Genomic DNA, 27,504 nt, shown 5'->3' with positions numbered 1-27,504 from the left:
AGGTAAAAGCATTCATTTTGGGGAAATGGTTTTTTTTTTTTTTCTTTTTGGCTGCCCTGCAGCACAAGGAGTGCCCCAGCCAGGGATCAGATCAGAGCCGCAGTTGTGCCCCACGCTGCAGCTGCAGCAATGCCGGATCCTTTAACCCACTGTGCCAGGCCAGGAATCAGACCCGCGTCCTGGCACTGCAGAGGCGCCGCTAATCCCTGTTGCGCCACAGCGGGAACTCCTGGGAAAATGTCTTTTTTAAAGGCCCAGATGGTCTGGTCCTTTTTTCAGGCCTAAAAAAATGTACCTCATAGGAGATGGCTACCACTCAGTCCCCTTTTGGGCAAGATTACAGTGTTTGTGTTCCAGTGTCACTACCTTTTCCACACTCTGTGGTGAAACGAGCTGTGTTAATAGCTGTGTCTTAAATACTGTGATTTGAGTTTTTGAAAATCCTAGTATAAACGTTTTATTAACGTACAATCATGCACCTAATAACAAACATTGGGACTCTTCTGAAATCAGTGTTAATTGTTAGTAGCCTGGCTTTGGACGGGTTGGAAACACAAAGGAAGCTGAAACAACGGTGTGTGCCCTGCACACGAGCTCACGCACACACGCTCGCACACAGGCACACACACATCAGGGCTTCTCGCTCCTGAGCCACGCGGGATTTACTTCCCTGTAAACCTGTTCCCTTCGCCGTGCTTCACGTGCCAGGTATGCACAGGCGAGTCTGTGTCATTCCCACCAGCGAGGCTGCCTCGGACCCAGCTTGGGCGGCACCGATTTCCCAGGAGACACGAGCCAGGCCTGCACAGTGGGTGGCTGTCTGCTCTTCAGGGAATCGCTCCCTGTGGGCTGTTACCAAAGATCCCGGCCCTTTGGAAGACGCCGGTGGCAGTGATTCATACCAGCTGGTTCTCTGGCACCTCCAGAGCCCAACCCGGGCGTGTGGCAGAAGCCACAGACCCTGAGTCTCCCAGACACTGTTTCCATACTGGGGCAGAGCCCGCCCGATGTGTCTGCCCCCAGGACGTGTGGGGCAGAGCCGCGCAGGTTCCCAGCGCCAGGACTGGCCTTGGCGTCGCGGTGTGTGCTTGTTCCTGATCTTGGGTGCCTTATACGCAGTGCTCAGGGGCTGACAGGCCCCTTCTGTCTTGTACTAAACAGCGGCAATCCCAAAGCCCATCTTTTCCGAGCAGGCTCTGGCATCCCCTCCCTGGACCAGACCCTCTGGGGACAGCCGGGCTACGGGGAAGAGCAAACGGAATCTAACCTGTCACTTTACTCTGGTGGTTCCAGGCAGTTAGAAAGCAGATATAAAATAACTTAATTTTTAAAAAAATCTTGGGTCTCATTCACTTTCCCTTTAGGAGATTGAACTGATCGTATGTGTTGATTTCTGTCCTGAATTCACGGGAACTTACACATCTGGAATGTCCTACTGTAAGACTGATGAATGTAAAGAGTTAATTTCAGGGTACAGCTTTGCCTTAATGGTTTAAAAAAATAAACTATTTTTAAAAATTATTTGGTGGGTTTTGAAGGCTGTGGTGAGATGAACGTTTTGGTTTCAAACAACAATCTCGTCCTGGAGCGTCCACCCTGGACCTGGAGCAGGCCCCCCACCCCCGGCCCCTCCTGGAGGCGTCTCTGCCTCCACGAGTCCTTCACGGTGGGCCCCAGTCAGTGTGGCCCCAGCTCACAAAGCCCAGCGCCGGCATCCATCCGTAAAGGCTCTTTATTCATCCTCTCATCAGACACATTTCTAACACCCCCGGGAAAGGGTTCTCTGGCCCCGCAGAAGCTGCAGAACAGCACAGAGCTGTTGGGTCCGCTAAGACCTGCGGGCAGAGGGGAGCCCACGGGTGGCTTCTCACCAGTTGCTACAGGGGGCCTTTGAGGGCGGGGGGCAGGGGAAGGGGCGCCCGCCGTCTCAGCACTGACAGCAGCTCTGGCGCACCGGGGTCTGGGCGCCTTCTCGGCGTGGTCCTCTGGCCCTGTCGCTCAGGTCCCTCGGGCTGCAGACACTGCCTCCCGTGGCCCAGAAACAGCGCCAGGCACGGCAGCTCCCAGCTCGGCCCCATCTCTGCCCCAGGCCGCAGAAGCCCGCAAGCGGGAGCCGGAGCCGGGTGCAGGGCCGGCACTACTGCGGACCCGGTTCCCGGCTGCGCTCACGTCCGAGAGCCGTGCTGGCTGGAAGGCCTCTTGCGTGGGCTTTTCTTTTTCTCCAAATCTTGCTGAACTTCCGGAGGGAAAGCAGCAGCGTTCTCCTGGGCACAGGGGAGGCAGAACCTCCTGCAGTAAAACAGACTGCATTCCTGCAAGAGGAGGAGGAAGCTCAGGGCCGCTCACAGAGGCCGGGCTCCTCCCAGCGGGGGGGCGCAGGCAGGGTCCCAGCGGGGCCCAGGCAGTTGGGCGGGTGGGGGGTGGAGCCAGAGCCAAGGGAAGGGAGAGCAGGACCCTGGGCCTGGCCGGCCACCCTAAGGAGGTGTCTTCGCCTAATTGAGAAGGGGAAGATGAGCTGGGGGCGGGGGGAGGCATTGCAAAACAGCCAGGGTCAGAGCTGCAGGCAGCGGTTATGGTTCCAGGATGGGGGCCTGCTCCTCCAGGCGCCCTAGGCTTGCAAACAGGCCCAGCTACCCAGTGACCTGCCAGCTGGGCCTCGCCACCCCTCGGCTTCCTGACCCATGCATGCATGCATAACACGGGTGCAGCATGGCTGGGCCTGACGAGGCGGGACAGGAGTGAAGGAAGCCTCTGGAAAGCGCCCCTCCACCCCCTGGAAGGGCCCAGAACAAGGGGAAAGGCCGCCACCACCCAGGGAGGAGCACAGCTGGTGGCAGGGGAGGGGCTCTTGGGGGGACGGAGCCTCGGCGAATCTCTTCCTCAACCCGCTGGGATGCTCTAAGCGACCCGCTTGCCTGCCCCCTACCCCTCTGGGGGCCGCGGGGACCCACCCTTGACAAGGCAGACCAGCTGCCGGAAGAGACCCCTGACGCCCGCCCCCCAAGCGACTGTGAGGGCTCCCGGGTCACCAAGGGCGGGAAAGGCTGCTGCTCTCGCCGGCCCTGGGGAAGGGTCTCTCCCCGGCCCCGCATGTGAGGTCGCCGCCACAGGCAGGGAGGGGAGGCGGCCGGGCGCCCGCGGCTCACCCACCGGGCCCACGCACACCAGCCTGCCGCACAGACTGCATCTGGAGCCGAGGATCAGGAACCTGTCCTTGTCGGAGGTGAAGGGGTCCTTCATGACGTAGCTCTCCTCCAGGAGCCTGCGGGACACCGAGGGGCGCCGGTGGGCGGACGGCCCAACCTCTGCTGATGGGGGCCGCGCAGCTGGACGGACCTGCCCACTGCGCGTGCGCTTGGGGAGCCACCCCCTCACCCAGCCCTGGGGCTGAAATGCGACCTGCTCTGGGCTCCGTGACACCCGCAGGGAGAGGACCCCCTCCTCCGCAGCCAAAGAAGGGCTGCTGCTTCCTCGCCCCCACGGCCACCCCCAGCCTGGCGAGGGGGGCGAGGGGGGGCACGAGGCCCCGGGATGACGCCCACTCCCAAGTGGCTGCTTTCCCGCAGAGAGAACAGGCACCTTGCACTGGGTAAGGGGCGGCCTCGCAGCACAGAAAGGGGACCGACACGTTCCCAGGTGACACAGGAGGAAAGGAGCCTGCCCCCCCCTCCCCCCGCCTGACCCACGTGAGTGAGGTCCTGGTCAGCCCCACGCAGTGGCATCTGATGAAGGACAAGCCGAAGGTCAAGAGTCAAGCCCCAGGGCCCCGTGGCTCTGCTCCAGGCCTTCCCTGGGCAGGTGCCTGGGAAGCCGTGCTCAGGGCGCACTCCCAGCAGGACAAGGGCCAGGGCAGGCCGCCTCCCACTGAGAAGGTGCCTCATAGGAACCAGCGCGATGGGCAACAAGGCCCAGCCCCAGCGGGGGCGGCCTGCACCGCCCCTGCATCCCTAGCTGCTGAGCCTGAGCCAGGTGTTTCCACCCCACAGCTGGAGCAGGTGCTGGACTCTGGGCTGAACGGGGAGGTAGGGACCGGAAGGTGCTGGATGGCCCCAGAACCTTGCCCTGTGCCTCCCGGGCCACTGGGACACTGGTACTCACACAATGGACTGGGTGTAGGGGGGCCGCTGCCCCACGTAGCTGTAAGGGGCTGTTAAGGCACAGAGCTGGCACTCGAACATGCCCAAGGGACTGTGCTCTGCCTCACACGCCATCTGCAAAACCAGGAGACAGGACCTGTCAGGTCCAGAAGAGAGACCCCCCCCAACATCTCAAAGCCACCACTGCTCCTTACAGACAAGGAACCCCAGAGCGAGTACCACACCTGCTCAAGGCCACACGTTATTTCCAAGCGCATGTGAGATACTCACCAAGATAACATGAGCCTCAAACTCTAAAAGCCTGAAATCACGGAGTGTGTTCTCCACCCCAAAATAATTAAATTAAAATTAGTCACAGAGATACCTGGAAAATCTCCAAATATTTGGAAATTTAATGATATACTTCTAAATAAAGCATAATTCAAAGATGAACTCACAAGAAGAATTAGAAAATATTTTGAATTCAATGAAAACTAAAATAAAAAATGTCAAAATACATAGAACACAGCTTAAGCGGTGTTTCCAGGGAATTCACTACTTTATTATATTTTTTATCTTTTTGCCATTTTCTTGGGCCGCTCCCATGGCACATGGAGGTCCCCAGGCTAGGGGTTGAATCAGAGCTGTAGCCGCCGGCCTACACCACAGCCACAGCAACGCGGGATCCGAGCCACGTCTGCAACCTACACCACAGCTCACGGCAACGCCAGATCCTTAACCCACTGAGCAAGGGCAGGGACCAAACCCGCAACCTCATGGTTCCTAGTCGGATTCATTAACCACTGAGCCATGATAGGAACTCCCAGGAATTCACCACTTTAAATGTTTAAATTAGAAAAGAAGGTCTAAAATCACCTAAGTTTTGGAGTTTCCCGGTGGCTCAGGGGTTAAGGACCTGGCATTCTCACTACTGTGGTGCAGATTCAATTCCTGGCCCAGGAAATTCCACACGCAGTGGGCACAGCTAAAAAAAAAAAAATTGTTTCTACCTTAAGAAGGTAGAAAAAGGCAAGTTAAACTCAACATAAACAATAAAATAATAAAGAACAGAAATCAAAGAAACAGAAAATGGACAAACAATAGGAAAAAATCAATAAAACAAAAGCTGGTTATTTCAAAACTTCAATAAAGTTGATAACCTCTCATTAGACTGATCAAGAAAAACAAGAGTTCCCGCCATGGGACAGTGAGTTAAGAATCTGACTGCAGTGGCTCAGGTCGATCCCCAGCCTGGGGCAGTGGGTTAAGGATCCAGTGTTGCCGCAGCTGTGGTGGAGGTCGCAGCTGCAGCTTGGATTCAGTCCTTGGCCCAGGAATTTCCGTATGCAGTGGGTGTGGCCATAAAAAGAAAAAATAAATAAAAAGAAAAATGGGAAGAAGACACAAGTTACCATAATGAGGAATGAAACAGGGGATATCACTAAGGCTGCAGACATTTAAAGGATAGTAACGGAATGCTGTGAACTTCGTACCCAATAAATTGACAATTTAGATGAAATGCACATATTTCTTAAAAAAACACCAATTATCAAAAGTGACTCAAAAAGAAATAGAAAACCTGAATAGCCGTATGTCAATTAAGAAAAGTAAATTCATAATTTAAATTTTCCTTTAAAAGGAAAGAGAACACCCGCAAAACTTCACGCCCAGCGGCTTTCCCAACAAATAGGCAAGCATTTAAGGACGAAGCAATACCAACCCACAGAGACTGTTTCAGACTATGAGAAAGGAACACTTTCCAAGCCACTCCATGGCAGTATTATATGGATGCTTAAACTGCCAGTATTATTACCCTGGCACCATTAATAAGACAAAGCTATTCGAGGAAAAACTACAGACCGATATCCTGTGCAAATAAAAATCCTTAGCACGGTATTAGCACACCGAATTCAATGATACATGGGAAACCTGGAGCATCATGGCCAATGGATCCAACCCAGGAATGCAACGTTAGTTTAACACTCGAAAAACCGTGAAGGCAACTCATGATACTACCACAGCAAAGGAAGAAAACCACGCCATCATTTCATGACAAAATTCAACAGGATTTTACAAAACGTAAGGCTCCAGGTGGTGCGTCAAAGCTAAGGGGCTCCCCACCTGATCACAGAATAAACTCCCTTCCTTGGCCTTTGAGGCCCCCCCACCCCCAAGACGGCAGGCTGCTCCCGACGCTTCAGATATATTCCCTGCACCTCCAGCCTCGATTCCTGCTGCTGCTGACACCCGGAGGGCTCTTCCCCCCCACCCTCGGTCTCTACCCAGGGGGTTTCCCTCTGGCTGCCTTGAAGCTTTTGTTCACCTTTGGCTTTCAGGAGTTTGAATACACATCTGCTTCCCCCACGCCTTTTAAACCCGTGTATCCTGTTTACACAGCTTGATCCATAGTTGGATACTTTTCATTACTTTTGGACACTTCAAATGTGTCCCCTGCCCCTTTCTGTCCCTTCTCTCACTGAGATTTCAACTGCAAGGACATTGAACTTTGATGTTGTCCTGCGGTTCTTGGACCCTCTGTTCTGGGGTTTGGTTTTTCACTCTTTTTAAAATATTCCTTAGATCATACACACACACACACACACACACACACACATACACACTTATATATACAGAGAATAATATTCCATATCCTATATTTATATTCTTTTCCATTAGGGTTTAGCATAGGATATTGAATACAGGTCCCGTGCTATACGGTAGGACCTTGTTGTATGTATAATAGCTGACCTCCAGTAACCCCAACCTCCCACTCCATCCTTCCCCAACACCCTCCCCCACCTGGCAAGACAGGTCTGCTCCTGGTTGTTTCACAAAATAGGTTCACTTCTATCATATTTTAGAGTCCACATATAAGTAATAACATATGGTATTTGTCTTTCTCTTGCTGACTTCACTTAGTATAATCTCTAGTTGTATCCATGTTGCTACAAATGGCATTATTTCATTCTTTTTATGGCTGAGTAGTACTCCATTGTATATACGTACCACTTCTCCTTTATCCATCTGTCAGTGGACATTTAGATTGTTTTCCATGTCTTGGCTATTGTAAACAGTGCTGCTATGAACACAAGGGTGCATTATCTTTTTGAATTATAGTTCTGTCTGGATATTTGCCCAGAAGTGGGATTTCTGGATCACATGGTAACTTCATTTTCAGTTCTATTTTATTTCTTTCTTTCTTTATTTTATTTATTTATTTAGGCCTCTTCTAGGGCCACTCCAGCAGCACATGGAGGCTCCCAGGCTAGAGGTATAATCGGAGCTGTAGCCACCAGCCTACACCACAGCCACAGCAACGCCAGATCCTTAACCCACTGAGCAAGGCCAGGGATCGAACCCGCAACCTCATGGTTCCTCGTCGGATTCATTAACCACTGAGCCACGATGGGAACTCCTTTAGTTCTATTTTAGTTCTGAGGAAACTCCATACTATTCTCCATAGTGGCTGTACCAACTTCTCCCACCAACAGTGTAGGAGGGCTCCTTTTTCTCCACATCCTCTCCAGCATTTGTTATTTGTAGACTGGGTTTTTTCTTTTCTTTTCTTTTTTTTTTTTTGGTCTTTTTAGGGCCACACCTGCAGCATAGGGAGGTTCCCAGGCTAGGAGTCCAATTGCAGCTGTAGCCACCAGCCTACACCAGAGCCAGAGCAGAGCAATGTGGGATCCAAGTTGCATCTGTGACCTGCACCACAGCTCACAGCAACCCTGATCCTTAACCCACTGAGTGAGGCCAGGGATTGAACATGCATCCTCATGGATGCTAGTCAGGTTCATTAACCACGGAGTCATGAGGGGAACTCCCATTACTTGTATACTTTGTAATCATAGCCATTCTGACTGGTGTCAGGTGGTACCTCATTGTATTTTGATTTGCATTTCTCCAATAATTAACAATGTTAAGCAGTTTTTTCATGTGCCTAATGGCCATCTGTACTTCTGCTTTGGTGAAATGGCTATAATGGGCTGCATTGCTTTACACTAAGAGTGAAATGTCAGAAAAGGAATGTAAAAAAAAAAGCCAATACCTTTATTTATTCATTTACTTTCTGGTCATGCCTAAAGCATGCAGAAATTCCTGAGCCAGGGACTGAACCCAAGTCACAGCTGTGACAACGCCAAACCCTGAACCACTAGGCCACCAAAGAACTGCAGGTACCTTTTAAAGTCACACCAAGATAAATACATACATACATACATATGTAGGAATAAACCTATCCAAGGAGGTAAAAGATTTATACACCGAAAAGTATAAAACATTAATAAAGGAAACTGCAGATGATTTATTAAAGAAATGCAAGGACAGCCCATGCTCTTGGACTGGAAGAATTAATACTGTTGAAGTGGCTATACCACCCAAAGTAATCTACACATTTAACGTGATTCCTATCAAATTAACCATGACATTTTTTACTAGAACAAATAACCCAAAAGTGTATATGGAACCACAAAAGATTGCCAAAACAATCTTGAAGAAAAAGAACAAAACAGGAAGCATCACCCTCCCAGACTTCTACAATACTACAAAGCTACAGTAATCAAAATGGCATGGTACTGGCAGAGAGACAGACCTACAGATCAATGCAACAGAGCAGAGAGCCCAGAAATAAACACACACGCCCATGGTCAATTCATCTTCAACAAAGGACGCAAGAATATACACTGGGGACAGTCTCTTCAGCAAGTGGTGTGGGGACAGCCGGACAGCCACGGCAACACACCCTCACACCATACACAAAAGTAAACTCCAAATGACCTGAAGGCTTCAACATAAGACATGGTCCTCTTTTCTGTTTCATTTCGGCTAATGTCTATCGCCCTGTCCGCGTGTTCCCTGGCTTTTCCCTTGGCTATGTCAGGTCGGCGCAGCGGCGCCCCGCAGGATCCCGGCGTCTCCGCAGGGCTCTTCCTCTCCGTCCACCCGCTCCGTGCTCGCCCTCCGTTCCTGCAACGCCCCGCAGGCCACCCGCTCCGTGCCCGCCCCCAACGCCGCAACGTGCGCAGCCGCTCGGGCCTCCGGGTTCCAAACCCCGCCGGGCTCCGCTGAGCCGCCCAAGCCGGCCCCGCGAGCGGGAAGCGCACTACCCTCCGGACCGTCAGGCCGCACCACTCACCTCCGCCTCCGCCTGCGCGGCCCAGCCCAAGGCGCGTGCGCGGCCCCGCCCCAAGGCGGCCGTCCGCCCTGGGCGCGTGCGCAGCGCGGGCGGGGGCGGGGCTTCTCGGCGGACTTCCGCCTCGCGGCGGCTTCCGGAACCTCAGGTCTCGCGGTTGGCGGCGGCAGGGCGGGGCCTGGGTTCTGCTTGTCGGCTCCTGCTGACGGGGCTGCAGTCTTGGCTGCGCGGAGGCTGTCAGGTTCTTCCTGGGCTTCCCATCCAGCTCCACGGAGCCGGTGCGGCCCTCGCGCGGCCCATGGGTAACCCGGCCCCATCGCCACGTGGTTTCGCTCAGCCTGCGCCTCGGACCGAAATGGTCTTAGGTCTGCTACCTGTCCCCCCAGTAGAACAGGAGCCCCGGGACCTGGGCCCAGGGCTGCAGGAAAAGTCAACTGTCTCCTAAGGCAACAGACGAAATGAATTCAAAATGAGCCTTCTCGCTTCCTGCAACCTTTAAAAGCTGTTTGCACCCAGGGACTTGTAGCTTCTCCTCCAAAGCGGTAAAGTGGCCTGGAACGCCCGCCATCACCCGGGCCCCACCATCCTTCAGCCTCCAGGTCCTCGCCCTGGGGCACCAACCACGCCTGCTTCAAAGGATCCTCTGGACCCTAAGCTCCCCCTGGCCCAGGCCTCCGGTTCTAGACCGGCTGTGACCATCACACCCCACTTCTTCCCCTCTACTGTGTGTGGGGCACCGTTTTATGGGGTTAGGGGGTGATTTGAAACCCAGACACCCTGAGGTCTGGGACTTTTTCTTTCGGGGAATTAAGAAATAAGGATTATACAAGGTATTTTGGTAATGCTGAAAACCATTCCTGGACCTGAGCAAGAGGGGCTCCTGCCCTGAGCCTCAGGAGCTAATAAGCACTTTGATTTTGTTCCTAGAACATAGGACCTCAACTGTGCTTACAACAATGACATTCTTTGGATTAATTCAAAGATTATATACTGCTGGTTTTTATTTCTGGATCTGCCCAAAGGTGGACCGTCTTGATGAAGTATTTCAAATGTGACCTATATCCAGTCTCAGATACGTGACCGGTAATCACGTCAATGATGTCAAAGCCTTGAGATCGTTTGGACAAGTTACAAGCTGCGCTGGAAGGGTTAAGTGATAGGCTATCACTTAATATCGGAGCAAACCATGGTCTCTGGGAGAAAATAAAGTTAATTTTGATTTGAGTTGTCCCAGTTACTAATAGAGAAAAAGCTTACCAAAAACCCAAAAGATTAAAAATATCTAATAAAGCTTTAGAAGAAAATGGTTTCCTGAAAGAAACTGCACACGAAATAAGCACCCAATCAAGAGAAGGAAAAGACAGGCCACAGAGTGGGCAAAAGAATTTGCCAAAGACAAATCTGATACAGGACTCTTCTCCAAAACACACAAAGAACTCTTAAAATGCAACAGGAAGAAAGCAAGCAATTTGATTAAAAAATGGGCAAAAGAACTGAACAGACCCCTCACCCAAGGGGATACACAGATGGCAAATAAGCATCTGAAAAGGTGGCCTGCATCCTGTGCTATCAGGGAAATGCAAATTAAAACAGCAGGGAGATACCACTGCACACCTAATAGAACAGCCAAACTCCACAACACGACAACCCAAGGGCAGGGGAGGATGCTGAGCGACAGGAAGTCTCATTCGCTGCTGGCGGAATGCAAAATGGTACAGGCGCTTTGGAAGAGAGTTTGGCAGTTTCTTGCGAAAACAAACATACCTTTCCCACGTGACACAGCCATCATCAGGTCCAAAGGCTGGCATGTTGCTTCCAGTGCTAGTGAACTTCCAGAAGCAGGACGTGGTTTTTTAAGCAAACTCTTTAAAGTACAACACACATACAGGAAAGTACATGCTTTCTTAAGTGTGTGGCAAGATGAATTTTCCCTAAGTGCAGCAGCGTCACCAGTGCCAGATAAAGTCTTCATGACACACCACACTGGAGGTTTCTTCTGGCTCAAGGGAAAGTTTGGTTCTCTGTGGAGGGTGAAGGGAGGATGCAGTCTGGGACCTGAGTGTGTGGCCGATGGACAAAATGCCTTTAGTGTTGCAGGTTTTTAAGTAAATATTTAACAGGATATTAGCACAGGCTTTGCAAATGCACGTCTTCATGATTAGTAAAAGGGTTTGAAATGGATTAAGGACACGGAGCTACGGCTGGAACAGTCTCTCTGCGCGTAGAACTTGTTCACCTGCTCTGCCCTAACGAGCGTACGTTTATCTCGTTTTCCTCCCAAGCCATGGAGACTTGGGTGGGTATCCATAGCTGTTTCCGACTAGTTCTGGTGTGCGTCTACCCTGTACCTCTAAATGCGATGCGAACAAGTCTCTAAAGACTCCTTTAGAAACTGTTGCCATGTCCTGTGAAAAGGACCTTCCAGAGGAACCTAAATTTTGATTTGTCTTACTTGTCAGTTTGGCTTCCTGAGGTTAACGTACGACAATAAAACAGGTCTACTCGGGAGCAGCGGAGTTGCGATTTGGAACATGTGAGTCTGGCAAAGCAGAGGAGGGGAAACTCTTTTATGGAGGAAAAGGGGAGGCTGGGAGGGGCTGTTGCAGATAAAAAGTCCGTTGGAAGAAACACCGTACCAAATGTAGTGGCTTTCATGGCTGAGTTGTGACAGTCTCTCATTGGCTGAGCTGCTGCTGGCCAACACGAGAGGCTGGCAGGTCATAGGGTGGTGTCACTTTCTGCCGGAGATGCAAGGTACCTGTTGGGATTGGTATCCATCTGAGCGGTACCTGCGTGAGAGCTCCCCCTTCTGGCCTCCTGGCTCCCTTTTGGTGAGGTTTCCCCTTATTTTCACACGGATAATGTTGTAGGTGGCATCTCTTTATTCCTAAATGATGTAAATACTTGCTCTCTCATATTTAGGGGGCCCCCGGCACTCCCCTCTTTCCCAGTGTACATGGAAGCGGTCCCATGACTCTGCCAGACGTCTCACTGTAACCAGAGGTCGAGCGTCTTGTCTGCAGCACAGGACCTGCAGCCACGCTCCCTGGTCCTGACCCTCGCATGCTTGTTCCTGCGACCCTCGGATTGGCCCTGCATTTCTGACCCTGGAACTCACAGCCCTGGATCACAGGATGCTGTGCTGGTCTGGTGGGTTTCTTCCAGGGAAGGGAGGCCAGCTCACGCAGCTCTCCATCTCCCCAGCACCAGGAGGGCGCAGAGACTTTAGCCGATTCCTAAATGGTGGGAAGGCTGTCTGGGCGCACCCACCCAGCGTGCGCGAGTCTGCCTTGCCTCCCCTCCGCCTTTTTGTTTTTGTCTTTTGAGGGCCAAACCCACAGCATACGGAGGTTCCCAGGCTAGGGGTCGGATCAGAGCTACAGCTGCCGCCTACACCACAGCCAGAGCAATGCCAAAGCCTTAACCCACTGAGCAAGGCCAGGGATGGAACCCTCAACCTCATGGTTCCTAGTCGGATTCGTTTCTACTGCGCCACGACGGGAACTCCTCCCCTCTGTCTTTGAAGCCTCTGAGGGCAGGCCTGCCCACGTGGCCCACACATCTCATTCCCCAGGGCTTCAACTCCCTCCTTCTGTGATGAGCGAGTGCCTCTGACCAGACCCCGGGAAAAAGGAAACAAACAGCTGTCGCCTGTGTTTACTCTTTTCCTCAGCATGTTCAGAAGTCCGGTGGTAAGGGGAGGTGCTCACCATGAACCTTCATCACCTTGCCCACCAGGGAACTCGGGAAATCCAAAACGGACCAACCTTCTGACCGGAACCATGTGGGTGGCCTTGGGTGAGTCACAAACCCTCTTCATTTTCTCACCTGGCGGAGAAGACCCCTCCCCACCCCAGCTTCTCAGGCCGCCCTCCCCCTCCCCGGAAAGCAACGTGGGACGCGCATGCACGCCTGTGCGTGTGTGCCGGTGCGTGTGCCCACCGGGGTGTAGAGGATCGTGGCCACTCCAGCGCAGCTCAGGCTCACAGGGGTGCCTGTGAGCAGCAAACGCCTGAGACAAAGCAGTCACCCCCGCCCCCCGCTTGTCCCCTCTGTGTCTTTGCCCCCCTCTCAAAGAAACCACTGCCGAGCCCACAGAAGTAATCTCACATTTAATTCTCATCAAGCTTATAGTGGCATCTACATAAATGAACATGTTCTGAGTGAAAATACAACAGCTGCTAGTCCGTTTTTCTTAAACAATAAACCACCTTTTCTTGCCACGGGCCGTCAGCGCCCAAATGCTGGATGTGTGTGTTGCTGCGTTCATTACATAGAGTATGTACTCTCTTTCCATGTGAACCCCCCCGCCCCCGACAAGCACACGCGTTCTTGTTTAACAAGAGTCATGTCTCGTGGCCAGAAGATGCCGAGAAATGTCACGCCCTCAGCTTGCAGTGGCCTGAAGGAGGAAATGGGAAGCTTCAGGCTTCGGACCCCTGGCTCACATCCCTGCGTTCCCAAGCACGAGGGCAAGTTCTGGAAGTCCTCGCGCGAGGGCCCTGCAGCCCTGGCCCAGCTGGTGTGCGGGCGGCGGCAGTAGGGAGGGTGGAGGAGGCGCTGCAGCCCCGTCTGCACAGGGCACCGCCAGGGCCAGCGGGGCGAGGGAGCCGGGCTCTGGGCTGAACGCTAGCACTTGCCGCAGAAACAGCTGAGGGTTCTCTGGCGGTGGTGGCGGTGGGCAGGGTGGGGCTTCCAGCTCCCTCCCTCCGTCTAGGCGTCTAAGCCTCTACACTGCGGCGAGTTCCAAGGATGCCTACTTCGCAGCTAAAAAGGAAGTCCACCCAGGGCTCACGGCCGTCAGATGCTACATTGCATGCCTTTTAAGATCTCAAAAGTGGATGACAGGACGGGGGCACCCCCGAACGCAGGGGTGTGCGTGGTGAAGGAGAGGGCTCGGAAGCAGCGTGAGCCGCCGAACAGGTCTCTCCGCCGTGATGGGCCCGGGGGAGAGACCCGCCTGCGGGGCCCGACACCCTCGTGGATGGATCACACGACGAGGTAAACCATTTTCTTCCCGTTGATGTTTCTGGTCTTCAGGCCCAGGTACCGGCGGCTGTTCCTCTCGGGCTGCCCGTACACCATGTCGACAAAGAACTCGGATTCCTGCCTCGGCTTGGCTGGGGCGCTGCGGAGGCCAAACGTGCTCCTTAGCCTGTAGCACAGGTAAGCCATGGCTTCCGCTTCTTCCGAGGGCTCCTCGTACACCGGCTGCTTCATCTCCTCGTAGGCGGACAGGATCACGGCCTGGAACAGGTTGATGAGGACGCAGACCATCACCAGCGTGAAGGACAAGAGGAAGAGCACCCCCATCGCCCGGCTGTGGGCAAACTCGGTGTTCTGGAAGGCCGAGACGCAGTAGGAGAACACGGTCTGCGTGGCGTGGGTCATGTCGCTGTAGTTCCACTCGTGCTGCCCGAACACCAGGTAGCCGAAGGCCATGAACACGAAGAAGTACACGGACACCACCAAGGCCATGTGGCAGATGCCGGGCAGGGCGATCTGGATGGCCCGCTGAGCCAGACGCACGTCGTAGAAGAGCCTGGAGTAGCGCAGGGTCTTCAGGATGGTCAGGAATATCAGGACCCCCAAGACCACCTTCAGGGTGTGGTCCACCTGCGACACGGCGTGGAAAGGGACGAAATCCTCAGGGCGCGACAGGTAGGAGCGGGTGAGGCCCGCGGCCAGGAAGTGTTTCCTCAGAAAGAGCACGATCAGGAGGGCGAAGGAGCACTTGAAGGCGAAGTTGAGCAGGTTGTACAGGCTCCTGACGTAGGCCGTCCCCTCCTGCGCGAGGACGTAGGCCTCGTCGAGGACGTAGGCGGCGAAGAAGATGAGGACGGCCACGTACAGGTAGACCTCGGCCGAGGCGCCCCTGTCGAGGTTGGCCAGCGAGAAGGAGCGCGCCGACAGGCTCGTGTTCACCACCCCCAGCTGGGAGACCTCGAAGGCCACCAAGACGCTGCAGAACAGGTGGACGTCGGCGTTGTAGGTGGTGAGCTCCACAAGGACCGCCCACGTCTTCTCATCCAGCCAGTGGTTCCCCTGGAGTTCGCTGAGCCTCAAGGAGGAATTGGACGGCTGCTCTTTGGGGAAGAAATAGAACGCGTACCCCCCTGACCCGTAGGTGTGCAGCAGCCCGTGGGAGGCGTACCTCCATCTCTTTTCTGGAGGCTTGTAGGTGAAGCCGTGGGCGTTCTCGGCGACGGCCCGCTTGCTAACTCGACTCCACGACCCCGCGTAGCTTCTGGTGTCCTCGGGGTCGGTGCCGTACTGGGGGTGACAGTGGATCTCTTTGTGGAGGCTGTTCTGCATGAAGTTTTTGGCAGGCGGGCAGGTTTTGTTTCCGGGCTGAGCCCTCACCTGCCTCATCAGCGGCAGGCCGAGGATTTGGGAGGAGCTGTCCGGGAGGAAGCGGGGGCGCGCGTCGTTGTGCAGCAGAGGCAACAGCACCCTGTTCAGCCACGGATAGACGTCGCCAGCTTGGTCACCGTCGCAAGATCCACGGAGAACTGGTCCTGGATGAACTGATTATAGTAAAAGCTGTCCCGGTGGCGGAGGAGGGCCACCAGGACCAGCAGGAGAGCCAGAAAGACGAAGTGAGTGAGAATGTAGCCCAGGAAGAGGAAGGCCCTCCTCTTGACCCTCCTCTTCCTCTTGAAGAGTCCGATTTCGTCCTCGGTGAGGGGCTGGTACATCCTGGAGCTGCGGAGCTGGGCGTTGTACTCCTGGAGCCTCTGCATTTCCTCCGGGTTCTTCCGGAGGTCGGACAGCTTGATCTCGGAGTAGTGGTAGTTGGTGGCCCAAGAGATGTTTTTGGAATACTTGGGCTTGCCCGTTTGGTACCCCGTCAAGAGGATGATCTTAGACGGCTGCACCACAAAGACGGACAGGATGAAGGCGCAGATGGAGGCGAAGAGCCAGTCTATCGACTTGCTGAAGCCGTACGTCAGCCCGTAAAACACAATGAAGAAGGAGGAGATGCTCGAAGTGGCGAAAACCAGGAACCAGGCGACATACACACACCACCAGGGCAGGACGATCCGGGGCTTCTCTTTGAAGGGCTCGATGCCCGGCAGCTCGAGGGACTCCCCGGAAGCGGCCGTCTGATCGTCGCCCGCGTTCGGGTTGTTGGTGTTCCTGTTCTTCTCTTGGGCGCGCGGGGCCTGGCTTTCTGCTGGCTTGGCCTTGGACCGCGTTTTAGAGGTCGCCTTGGTGGGAGCCTTGCGAAGCCCCCGGGTCTTCCTCTTGAGCCGGTGCTTCCTGGGCGCCCGCACGCGTTCCTTGTCAACTTCCTGCGCGTGCCACTTCTTGAGCCGCTCCTCCCAGTGCCCGCTCGTGGACGTGAAGACGTGCTCCTGGGGCGAGACCTCCTCCAGGCTCACCTGGGGCCGCCTCTGGGAGTAGAAGAAGAGGAAGGTGATCAGCACCTGCACGGGCACGGTGATCAGGGCACTTTCCAAGCCGATCATCATGGACCGGATGAGCCGCACCCCCGGCGCCCCGGGCGCGTCCTTCTCCTCGTCCACGTTGAAGAACATGATGTTGCACAGCAGCGAGGACAGCAGCATCGCCAAGCAGCAGGACAGTCGCTGCAGCCTATTGAACGGCTTGGAGATGACGCCCGAGAAGACGGAGAACCATATGTGGCTCTTCCCCAGCTTGTAACTCAGATCGATGAGGAAAAAGTCCCTCCTGGCGAGAGGCGTATCCGGGAGCGTTACAGGAAAGGTTCTGTCCAGAGAGGTGTCCACGGAGAGCCACTCCCGGCACAGGAAGAGCCAGATGCGTCTCCGGAAGAGGTTCTCCACCTTGACTCGACTCAGATACCAGCTGGGGGATCGGCCCTCGTTGTTGTGCCACACGCGGATGGCCTGGATGTCCCCCAGGTCGCTCTTCGTCGTCAGGAGGAATGTGCTGATGCTGCCGCGGTAGAGCGTGGTGAACTTCGGGTGGCTCAGGCAGTGCACGTCGCTGCTGCCTTCCGTCCCCTGCAGTTGGATGAAGACGTCGGCCCTGGTCCCGGACCCGCAGCGGCTGCCGGTGAACACCGTGACGAGGTAGCACACGTCATCGTAAGGGTCGTTGTCCGGCAGCACCACCACGTGCTCCCGCAGCAGCTCGTCCATCTCGTCCCTGTGCAGGGCCCAGAAGGCCAGGATGATGTACAGGAGCGTGATGAAGAGGACAGTCAGGAGGGTCACGGGGTTCCACATCACCTTCCGGATGGTGTCCAGCCGCAGGTCCACGGGGTTGGGGACCACAATCACCCTGGCCGCCACGTAGTAGGTGTGCATCGGCAGGCTGCTCAGGTCTGTGAGGCCCAGCTGCCGCTTGGCCCGCCGGGGCGTCCTGCAGATGCAGTGGATCTTGTCCCAGCTGCTCTTCTCGCCGAGGTCACAGGTGTCCTCCCGCCAGTCGCTCTGGACCCCGTACATGTCCAGACACTGGATGCTGAACAGAGCGATGCTCACCAGCTTGTCCGTGGGCTTCAAGACGAAACGCGGCGCCTCCAGAACCATGGTGACGGTACACTCGGGCGAGTCGCCGGCCCGCCGGGCCAGGACGCTCAGCAGGGACGGGGACAGGCAGAGCACGCGGGCCGTCCTCACGGTGCAGGCCGAGTCAAACAGGTCGCTGTGGTTGGCGATCGGAGGGAGCTCGTGGGGCACGAGGAAGGTGGCGACCAAGGCGTCGGGCGCCATCTGCCGGCCGGCGTACACCAGCACCGTGAGCAGGAGCGTCACCTCTGTCACGATGTGCACCAGCACCTCCTTCCTCGTCTGGCTGTCCACCGGGAAGCAGAACGCCCCCGTCGTCTTTCTCGACGCCGCGTCCCCGGTGCCGGGCTCCTGGCTGGATCCCACCATGAGGGCAAAGGCCCCGAAGGTCAAGTTCCTGCGGAGGAGGTGCACCTCCGCCACGTCGGGCGTGATGTCCGTCACGGCGCCGGAGGCCTCGGCGCCCGTCAGGCGGAAGCCCACCACCTCCGTCAGGGAGCTCGCCTGATACTTCAGCCACGGGAAGGGGTCGTCGGCGAACTCACAGAACATGGTAGAGATGGGCGCGCGGGCGGGCAAACTGGGAGCGCTGTTCACGTCCAGGGTCGGGTAGAAACAGTTACTGCGACAGTGTCGCTGGCCGCTGAAGAACTTGGTGACGTTCCACTTCTCCGTCTTCTTGAGGTACATGTTGAAGTTGGAGGTCCTCAGGCCGTGGTCTCGTTCTCGGGCACTTTGACCGCCAGCACCGTGTCTGCCAGGGCCTCCACCACGTGGAAAGGCTCTTCCTCCACCTGGTGACGCGTGGTCTGCCTCAGGACGTTGGAGAGACTCGTCAGGATCCCCGTGCTCACGGTCTCCACCTGCTCGGAGGAAACGCGCCGGTCCCGCGCGTGACACTGCTGCAGCGCTCGGCTCGCCTGCCAGACCCTCACCATGGCCAGCTTGCGCGCCATGGGGGTGAACTCCGAGGTCTTCTGGGTTAACTTGGTCACACACATGACCACCTGGCTAATCTCCACCAGCGTGGTGATGGGCAGAGCGAAGGTCTGATTGAAGAGGTACTCCTGGAGTCTGGTCTTGTTCGCCTCCAGAGGTGGTTCCGGCTTCAGGCTGTTCAAGACAGAAGCTACGACGTATATCAGATAGCCGGCAGGTAAGAACTCCCGCTGCTGAAGCAACGTCGCCAGCGATGAGTTTGGTCCTTCCGTGAAATTGAACAGCTGCCCCAGCACCGTGCCGGACGAGTTTCTGTCCGTGGGCGCCTGGACGGTGGCGTACAAGATCACCTGCGAAAAAGCTCCCAGAGCATTGTTGTACGCCTGGACGTAGAGCTTCACGGCGTAGTGACTGGCCACCACGCCCACAGGCAAAAAGGAAGGGGGCGACGTGGGCTCCTCCCCCAGGTACAGGATGGCCCCAAAGGTGTTCTCTTTTAACGAGCTGATTTCCCCAAAGCCGTGCACATCCGAAACGATGATTTTGTACGTAAGAGGGACGTTAATCTCGGTATTGTTGCACCGGATGACAAATTTGGTCCACAGCGCGATACCTTCGGCCGGACTAATCTTGCATTCTCTGATCTCAGAGATCCGCCTAATAATGAAGGGGTGCCTTAAGTCCAAGGTCCAGCCACTCCAGGTGGTTAGATGTAGAGAGACCGAATAGTTCCCTTCGGGGAAACGCTGGAAAGCAAAAGCTTTTATGGACAAGTGAGCACCATTCCGCCCTGTTGCTGTTTGCCTGGTCCAGTCAAATGGTATCTCATCACCTGAGGAGGACAGAATCGACCACCGATAGACGTCACGGCCTGCCGTGCAGTGGGTGCACTCCAGAGACAAAGAAAACCTGTCTGGTGTAACCAACACTGCATCACAATTTTCGATGCATGAGATGTTGGCTACAAGTGTGGGTTCTCGGAGCACATGCACTGTCTTATCAGCAAATGCCGTTCTGTTGTTCTTCTGGATCACCATCCTGAAAAAATACGCACCGGCACCCTTAAGTGTTCCTGGCGGAAGTGTGAGGACAGGACCCGAGGCCCCTGGCCACCTGAGATCGGCCTGCTCCGGGAGGCAAACGTCCCTGCTGTTCACTCTTACTGTCTCCCCTTGGTAGTTCCTTGGGTCTGTGGTGCAGTACCAAAAAAACTGAAGTCCCTCCGACGGGTTTTGCGCATCTGGGTCAGAGGATGCCGAGCCATTCAGAGTCAGCCCTTCGGTGAAATTAATGCTGATGTTGGCAGGTCCAGGAATAACGGCCTTCAGGGGGGCTCTACCAATGACTAGGTAGATGGAATCAGAGTCTCTTAGCATCGGTATCCTGGGATGCCTTCTGTAGATGACCACTGAGATATTAAGCACGTACACCCCCCAGGATAAAGAATTCCTCCGGATGTGGATAACGTTGGGCTCCATCGCTGCCCTGAAGGGTGGATTTCTCAAAGGACTAGACCAGTTTGGCACATCGGATACAGAGTTCACGGGAAAGAGTCGCCAGTGGTAATTAATGAACTGCAGGTTGGGGCAGCGGTACTGCACCGTGGAGTTGACGGTCAGTTCCCGACTCCGGCTCCAGTGCAGCGGGCCGGTCTCATTCCTGTGGATCCTCACCGGCTCCAAAACGCAGGGGTACTCGTCTTCGTCTTCCTCCTGGCAGGACACCGACGACTCGACGGCTTGGGAACCGTTCGGGTGGACAGCCTCGAACGCCACAGGGGTGGGGCCGTCCGTCGGGCACCTGGCTCTGCCGCCGGGCCGAGGCGAGCTGGGCGACACGTGCGAGGCGGCCGCGGCGCTGACGGACCCGAGCGGCCCCGGGCGGGAGGTCGGCTCCAGGCCCGGCAGCGAGCGCGGCAGGCGGGCGAGCCGGCGCAGGGCCGGCCGGCCGCGGCCGCCGCTCCGGATCAGGCCGCCGCCCAGGGCCGCGCGGGGCCGCAGGCTGAGTTGGGCGCGGCCGCCGCCGGTGCCGCCGCCGCCGCCGCGCACCCCGGGACCCTGGGCGGCCTGGACCCGGCGCGGCGCGGCCGCCTCGCCCCGCACGGGGACGGGGGCCCGGGCGGCGGGCGGCGGGCGGCGGGCCGAGGCGGGGGCCGGGCCTCGGAGGTCCTCGGCGGGCGAGCGGGGCGCGTCGGCGATGGGGGCCCGGCCCCCTCGAGCAGCCCGCGGCGGGGGGCGGCGGCCAGAGGCCAGGCCCGGGCCCTGGAGGAGGAGGAGGAGGAGGAGGAGGGAGAGGAGGAGGAGGGCAGGCCCAGGCCGCATGGTTGCGGGGAGAGGGCGGCGCCGCGGAGGTCGAGGCGGACCAGCCAACGGCCGCGGGGTCGCGAGGCAGGGAGTCGCGGGGCGGCGGGGTCACCGGGGTGTCGCGGGGGGTGGGGGTGGGGAGGCTGCGAGGCGCCCCGGCTCCGGGCGGCGCCGTGCCCGCGCCTGGCTAGGCCTCAGATCAGGGGTGCCGGTGAGGCTCCTGCGGCCCAGTCTCTGCACCTGCTGAGAAGGCCCCTTAGCGGGAACCCCAGTCCCCCCAGCCCAGGAAAGCTCTTCTCATAGCGCTGCAAAGCAGAGGGGACCAGGGCCTCCCTGAGCGCCAGGGGAATCCCTGCTGGGTTTTTCCTTTGCTTTTCTCTTTCTACTGTTTGAGGATGAAACCCTGTGTCATTACTTTATTTATTTACTTATTTATTTATTTATTTGGTCTCTTTTAGGGCCGCCCCCGAGGCATACGGAGGTTCCCAGGCTAGGGGACCAATTGGAGCTGCAGCTGAGGCCTACACCACAGCCACAGCAACATGGGGTCCAAGCCACATCTGTGACCTGTGCCCCAGCTCTCAGCAACATCAGATCTTTAACCCACTGAGTGAGGTCAGGGATCGAACCCAAATCCTCATGGATACTGTGTTCGGTTCTTAACCTGCTAAGCCACACCGGGAACTCCAATTTCTAATTTAACATTGTTATGATCAGAGAAAACACATCTGTGTGACTTTTATCCCTTTGAACTTACTGAGACGTGTTTGAAAGCCCATCATGTGGTCTGTCAATGTATGTTCCATGTGCACTTTCTTCTTCTTTAGCTTTTTTTTTTTTTTTTCTTTTTTTTTTGTCTTTTTAGGGCTGCACCTGTGGCACATGGAGGTTCCCAGGCTAGGGGCTGAATTGCTACAGCTGCCTGCCTACGCCACAGCCATAGCAACTCCAGATCCACATCTGTGACCTACACCACAGCTCATGGCAACGCCAGATGCTTAACCCATTGAGTGAGGCCAGGGATTGAACCTGCATCCTCATGGATACTAGTCAGATTCGTTTCTGCTGAGCCACAACAGGAACTCCCCATGTGCACTTTATTTTTATTTTTTGATTTTTAGGGCCACATCTGTGTCATATGGAAGTACCCAGGCTAGGGGTCCAATCAGAGCTGTAGCTACTGGTCTACACCCCAGCTCACAGCAACACCAGGTCCTTAACCCACTGAGCGAGGTTAGGGATTGAACCCACATCCTCTTGGGTACTAGTCAGGTTCATAACCTGCTGAGTCACACCAGGAACTCCTCCGTGTGCACTTTAAAAGAATATGTAGTCTACTCCTGTTGGATGGATTGTTCTGTACATATCATTTGGATCAAAAGGAGTTGGCGTGTTGCTTAGATCTAAGTCTTTTCTAGACTTTTGCCTGGTTGTTGTATCAGCGGCCGAGAGAGGATGCTGATCTCGTCTGTGACTGTGGGATTGTCTGTGTCGTTCTTTGACTCTGTCCGTTTCTGCTTTCTCTATTTGGGGCTCTGTTTATTAGATGCATACACATTTGTGGTGGTGTCTTCCTGGTGAACCGCTCCTGTCATCATGATGACATTCTTTATCTCTGGTAATAATCTTTGTTTGGAGGTCTCTTTTACCTGGTATTAAAATAGCCACATTAAGGAGTTCCTGTAGTGGCTCAGCCGAAACAAACCCGACTAGTATCCAAGAGGACACAGATTCAATCCCCAGCCCCGCTCAGTGGGTTAAGGATCCAGTGTTGCCATGAGCCGTGGTGTGGGTCCCGAATATGGGTTGCATCTGGTGTGGCTGTGGTTGTGGTGTAGGCCGGCAGCTGTAGCTCCAGGTTGACTCCCAGCCTGAGAACTTCCATATGCCACAGGTGCGGCCCCCAAAATAAAATAAATAAATAAATAGCCACGCCGTATGTCAATTATATTGCAACACAGTGGGAGAAAATGAAGTACAGTGGTAGAGCCACACCAGCCTTCTTATCCTTAGTGTCTATGTGGCATGTGTTTTTTCATTCACTTACTTTCAGCTTATTCATGTCTTTATGTTTAAAGTGGTCTAACATCTGACAGGGTTGTACTTTTTTAACCTACTCAGTCTCTGCCTTTTAATTGAGGTGTTTGGATCATTAACAGTGTAATTATTATCATGATTTCATGTAACTATTGCTATGGCTGTCAATTGTTTTCTTATTATCCCTTATTCCCTCTTTTTTTTTCACTCCCCATAAATTCATTTAGTATAGCCATTTCACACATATTTCTCAAGCACCTACTGTATGCCAGACATTTTTCTAGGCATCAGCCCTAGGTCCAGTTCTCATGGAGTTTCCATTATAATGACGATGAGAGGCAATCAGAAAGAACTCGGGAATGATATATTTGTGATAAGGCATACGAAGGAAAATAAGACAGGCTAATAGATAATAAGTGAAGATGAGTCGGAGGAGTCAAGGAAGGCCTCTTGGAGGAGGTGCCGTCTGAGCCAGCAGATCCGTGCGAAATGAGGGGCAAGCCTCACAAAGAGCTAGGGAACAGGAGTTCCTGCTGTGGCACAGTGGGTTAAGGATCTGGCATTGTCTCTGGGGTGGCATGGCTTTGATCCCAGGCCCAGCGGCGTGGGTGAAGTATCCAGCGCTGCCGCAGCTGTGGTGCAGGTCACAGGTATGGCTCAGATTCGATTCTTAGCCTGGGGAACTTCTTTTTTTTTGGTCTTTTGTTGTTGTTGCTATTTCTTGGGCCGCTCCCGCGGCATATGGAGGTTCCCAGGCTAGGGGTCGAATCGGAGCTGTAGCCACCGGCCTACGCCAGGATCCGAGCCACGTCTGCAACCTACACCACAGCTCACGGCAACGCCGGATCGTTAACCCAATGAGCAAGGGCAGGGACCGAACCCGCAACCTCATGGTTCCTAGTCGGATTCGTTAACCACTGCGCCACGACGGGAACTCCAAGCCTGGGGAACTTCTGTAAGAGGCAGGTGTGGGGGGAAAAAAAGGGAAAAAGAAAGAAAAAAGAAAAAGAAGAGAACAAGGAGCAAGGAAGTGGCATTCCTAGCACAGGGAACTGAAGGTGCAAAGGCATGGAGGCAGGAACAAAGTGACAAGGTTAGCAGCGGGAAGGTCAGCAAAGAGAAGGTTAGTATTGGGAAAGGTAGTCGTGGGGCTGGAGTGAGCAGGGAGGGGAGTGAGTGGTAGAAGATACGCTTGGAGAGATGGCCGACGACCACGGCAAGTGGGGCCTCAGAGGCCGTGGCCACATATTTAAATTTTATCTCAAGTGGGTTGGAAAGTCTTCGGAGGGTGTTGAGCCGGGAAAGGCCCCGCTCTGGTTTCCAGTTTGGAAGCCTCCTTCTGCTGTGAGGGAAATAGATCGTACATAGTTAGAGGGAAAGGACAGAGGCCAAATTGGGGGTGTGGGCAGTGAAATCAAAGGGGCAGGCCAGGAGTTCCTGTCCTGGCTCAGCAGTTAACAAACCCAACTAGCATCCCTGAGGACTCGAGTTCCATCCCTGGCCTAGCTCAGTGAACAGTTAAGTATCCAGCGTTGCTGAGAACTGTGGTGTGGGTTGCAGACATGGTTCCGATCTGGCGTTGCTGTGGCTGTGGTGTAGGCCGGCAGCTACATCTCCAATTGAACCCTTAGCCTGGGAACCTCCATATGCTGCGAGTGGGGCCCTAAAAAGACAAAAAAGAAAAAGACAGGCTTGGGGCTGCTGCAAGAAACAATTGGTGTGTAAATGAGCCAATGCTGACTTGGTTAGGGTTTGTGATGGTGGAGGCGGTGAGCCCTGGGAACTCAGAAAGATGGCTCTCTTTAACGGCTTGGCTGTCAGAGGACTGGCTACATGATTTTCAGGGCCCAGTGAGGAATGACATGTGGGGCCCTTGTTCCAAACCTGCTAAGGACTTCAAGTCAGAGGCAGCAGAGCTTTCAGCCAAGCGGGGTGGGCTTCTAAGTGTGAGGCCCTGCGCAGCTGCCCAGGTTGCACACCCATAGCCACGCCAAGGCTTTCCTACCACAGCCTTTTGTTGCCTCTGGGCCCCAGGCCCTCCAGGGAGCTCCAGAAGGCCCTGCTACTTGTTGGGGTGAGGGGAAGGGGAGGGGAAATGCCGCATCGCAAAGTTTTGGTCTCCAAAGACACTCTCCCCGCCACTTCAGCCTCTACCCTGACAGGTTGCAGGGCGAGGCGCCCCCGCAGGTCAGAATAACCTCTGAGTGTTTGTGCGCGCGGCTTCCGGGTGGGGCTGTAAGAGCCTGAAAGCGACCGCCGTCCCGAGGATCCCCTGCTCCCATCGGGACTTTGCAGTCGCCTCCCAGAGGGTCCCCACAAGGAGACCCCTGCCCGTCCTCTACCCTGCCGCCCCAGGCTCTGTGTCTGATGCGGGAGCCGGGCGCATACACGGAGGCTAACACCCAAGCCGCCTGCCCGGAACCGACCCGGTTCCCAGAGCCCCCGAGGTGGGAGCCCCGGGGCCGCGGAGATGGGGGGGGCCTTGCGGAGCGGGGAACGCGAGTCCAAAGCCGACCAGTGAGCGAGCGGGGGGCGTGTCCGCCCCGCCCCCAGGCCTCCAGGCCCCGCCCCCACCCGGAAGGCCGCGGCGTTGGTGCCGCGACACCGACCGTGCACCATGGCCGCGGCCGCGCCGCTGCGTGACTGCCAGGTACGCGGAGGCCGCCCCCCGCCCGCTTCCCCGCGGCCCGGCGACCCGGGGGAGCCCTGGCGTCCTGGGGAACAAGGGATCGGACCTGCCGGGGGTCTGGCGGGGGCGTGGCCTCCGGGAGGCGGGCGCGCGCCCTGGGCGCTCGGAAGGGACCTGAGGGCCCTCCGGTGGGGCCGCCACCCAGGGAAACCTGCGGCGCGGGGCGGGGTACCCGGGAGGCCCCGGCCCCTCTTGAAAAGTTTAGCTCCTCAACCCCGGCACAGCAAGGACGCTGGGCATTAGTGAGCGTCTCCTTGGGGACCCACCAGGGCAGGGAGCCTGGGTCCATTTTGCAGATGAGGACGGGGAGTTCAGAGGAGCGAGGGACCCTGACCACAGCCAAGCAATGCGCATCCCGAGGGGCCGCCCGCTGTGCTGGACAGAGTAAGGGAGATTTCCCCTGTCCGGGACAGGCTGTGCGTCCCTGGCAGGACACCGGGAGCCGCCGTTACAGTGGACAGTTCTGCCACTTGGAGACATTTCCACTGTTTGAATCGTGGGGTAAAGCAGGGAGATGAGAAGCATTGCTTCCGTGGTTGGTGGATCGTGTGCCCCTTGCCAGCCAGGCGGGAAGACCGCAGTCCTGGTTTTGCACTCCAGCGCTCGCCCCCCTTCCGCCCAGCAGCCTGATCCGGGACTCCCACTTTAGTGAGAGTCTGCTCCCTGGGGGACACTGTATAGTCACCCAGCAATCCTCCTGAGCCCCATTTCACAGGGGGGCCAGCCAAGGGTCCCAGGGAGGACTTTGCCTGGGGACACACAGCTCCTTAGAGGCCCCTGGGACTTGCATCGGATCTGCCGCCTGCAGGGCTCACCTTCTCTGCTCTGCACCCTCTGTGAAATCGGGGAGCCCAGCTTGCCCCCCAAGAACAGGTCTTACAGAGGATGCTAGGCATTAGCATCTTTGTTGCTTGGGGGGTCGGGGTTCGTGTGTTTGTTTGGAGGGCTCCATGGAGTAAGAGTCCATCTTGCTGTGTGCAGGCATGGAAGGATACCGGGCTCCCGCTCTCCACCACAAGCAATGAGGCCTGTAAGCTGTTTGATGCCACCCTGACTCAGGTATGCCCGTGGGGAGAAGTGGTGGCGCCTTCTGTAATGGTCCAGGGGCAGGTGTCTTCAACTGGTGATTTTTTTTTTTCTCTCACTTAAAAAATTTTTTCGGTGCATCTTACAGCTGCATTCATTCGTGCCCCAAGGAAATGGAACTTCACAAGTGTGCACTGCTGCTCCAGCTCCCATCTAACACAGCTTGCTTAAACGTACAGACAAACTGCCCATCATCTGATGTGCCCTCCAAGTAAAGCTGGTTAGTAATGACCTTGAGCAGGCACACGACCTTCAAACTTTGAATGTCCTTATCCTGACTTTATAAAGGGCACAGCCATCCACCCTATTCCTATGCAAATCTCCAGGTAAATTCGCGTATTGTAAGGCTTCACGGGGACCCAGTCTTCAAGACGCTTGGAAGCATCCTTGCACGGGACCAACCGCTCAGGCTGCTCCAGAGCCCCAGAGACAATGGCTCTGAAAGTGCTGGATGCTTTTTAAACTTCTTGGAGACGTTAGCAATTGGCAGCAATGAATCCTTCTACTCTGTACCCCCGGAACATGGGAATGCTATCCCTGCCCAGGGCATTGGCCTGCAGTGTGGGGCTCCTCCGTTTAGGGCATGGGGCCCCCCTCCTGGGGCTAATCTGTGAATAGACCACTCTCACTTATGGCTGTCCTAAGACCTTCCAGATTCCCAGCTATTTCTAACACCAGTGAAGAAGCCTATAGTCTTAGAACTAGAAGGGTCTCAGATAAGTTCCAACTACTTTGCCTGACA

General features: G+C 55.6%; 3 protein-coding genes across 7 annotated transcripts in view; 1 reads left to right on the top strand and 2 right to left on the bottom strand.

The window, feature by feature from the left end:
* Positions 517–9,316, bottom strand: CDPF1 (cysteine rich DPF motif domain containing 1). 2 transcript variants are annotated; one of them, XM_003125953.4, is made up of 4 exons: positions 9,211–9,316; positions 4,099–4,211; positions 3,151–3,262; positions 517–2,312 (listed from the first exon to the last, which is right to left on the bottom strand). In XM_003125953.4, exons 2-4 carry the CDS (start codon positions 4,209–4,211, stop codon positions 2,166–2,168), a joined length of 372 nt encoding a protein of 123 aa, XP_003126001.1. In that variant the 5' UTR covers positions 9,211–9,316; the 3' UTR covers positions 517–2,165. The 2 variants fall into 2 exon arrangements, with proteins under 2 accessions (XP_003126001.1, XP_005655527.1); XM_005655470.3 differs by lacking the exon at positions 9,211–9,316 and adding an exon at positions 8,853–9,204 and having other exon boundaries at positions 1,715–2,312.
* PKDREJ (polycystin family receptor for egg jelly) lies at positions 13,301–25,606 on the bottom strand. Its single transcript, XM_021093095.1, is given in 5 exon segments — positions 13,301–15,686; positions 15,689–18,421; positions 18,424–20,908; positions 21,018–21,137; positions 25,562–25,606. Coding segments are annotated over 5 exon segments (6,873 nt in total). The 3' UTR covers positions 13,301–14,196.
* The window catches only part of TTC38 (tetratricopeptide repeat domain 38), a 22,474-nt gene continuing 20,513 nt past the window's right edge, over positions 25,544–27,504 (top strand). For 3 of the 4 annotated variants that reach the window (XM_021091377.1, XM_003125951.6, XM_013988182.2), the window contains exons 1-2: positions 25,544–25,637; positions 26,658–26,735. In XM_021091377.1, the coding sequence (XP_020947036.1) occupies positions 25,605–25,637; positions 26,658–26,735 (111 nt within the window). In that variant the 5' untranslated portion in view covers positions 25,544–25,604. Of the gene's footprint in view, positions 25,638–26,657; positions 26,736–26,850; positions 26,983–27,504 lie in introns of all 4 variants that reach the window. The other variant, XM_013988183.2, reaches the window with a different exon arrangement.

This window comes from Sus scrofa, chromosome 5, assembly GCF_000003025.6.
Source record: "Sus scrofa isolate TJ Tabasco breed Duroc chromosome 5, Sscrofa11.1, whole genome shotgun sequence".
Lineage (NCBI taxonomy): Eukaryota > Metazoa > Chordata > Mammalia > Artiodactyla > Suidae > Sus > Sus scrofa.
This window is presented reverse-complemented; position numbering and strand designations above follow the sequence as displayed.

Bases quoted from the DNA above. Each gene is read 5' to 3' on its own strand.
- CDPF1 (XM_003125953.4), bottom strand. From the start codon at position 4,211: ATGGCGTGTGAGGCAGAGCACAGTCCCTTGGGCATGTTCGAGTGCCAG. The intron at 3,263-4,098 runs GTGAGTACCAGT...GGTGTCCCGCAG, and splicing joins CCCTACACCCAGTCCATTGT to GCTCCTGGAGGAGAGCTACG. The intron at 2,313-3,150 runs GTGGGTGAGCCG...CTCCTCTTGCAG, and splicing joins GGCTGGTGTGCGTGGGCCCG to GAATGCAGTCTGTTTTACTG.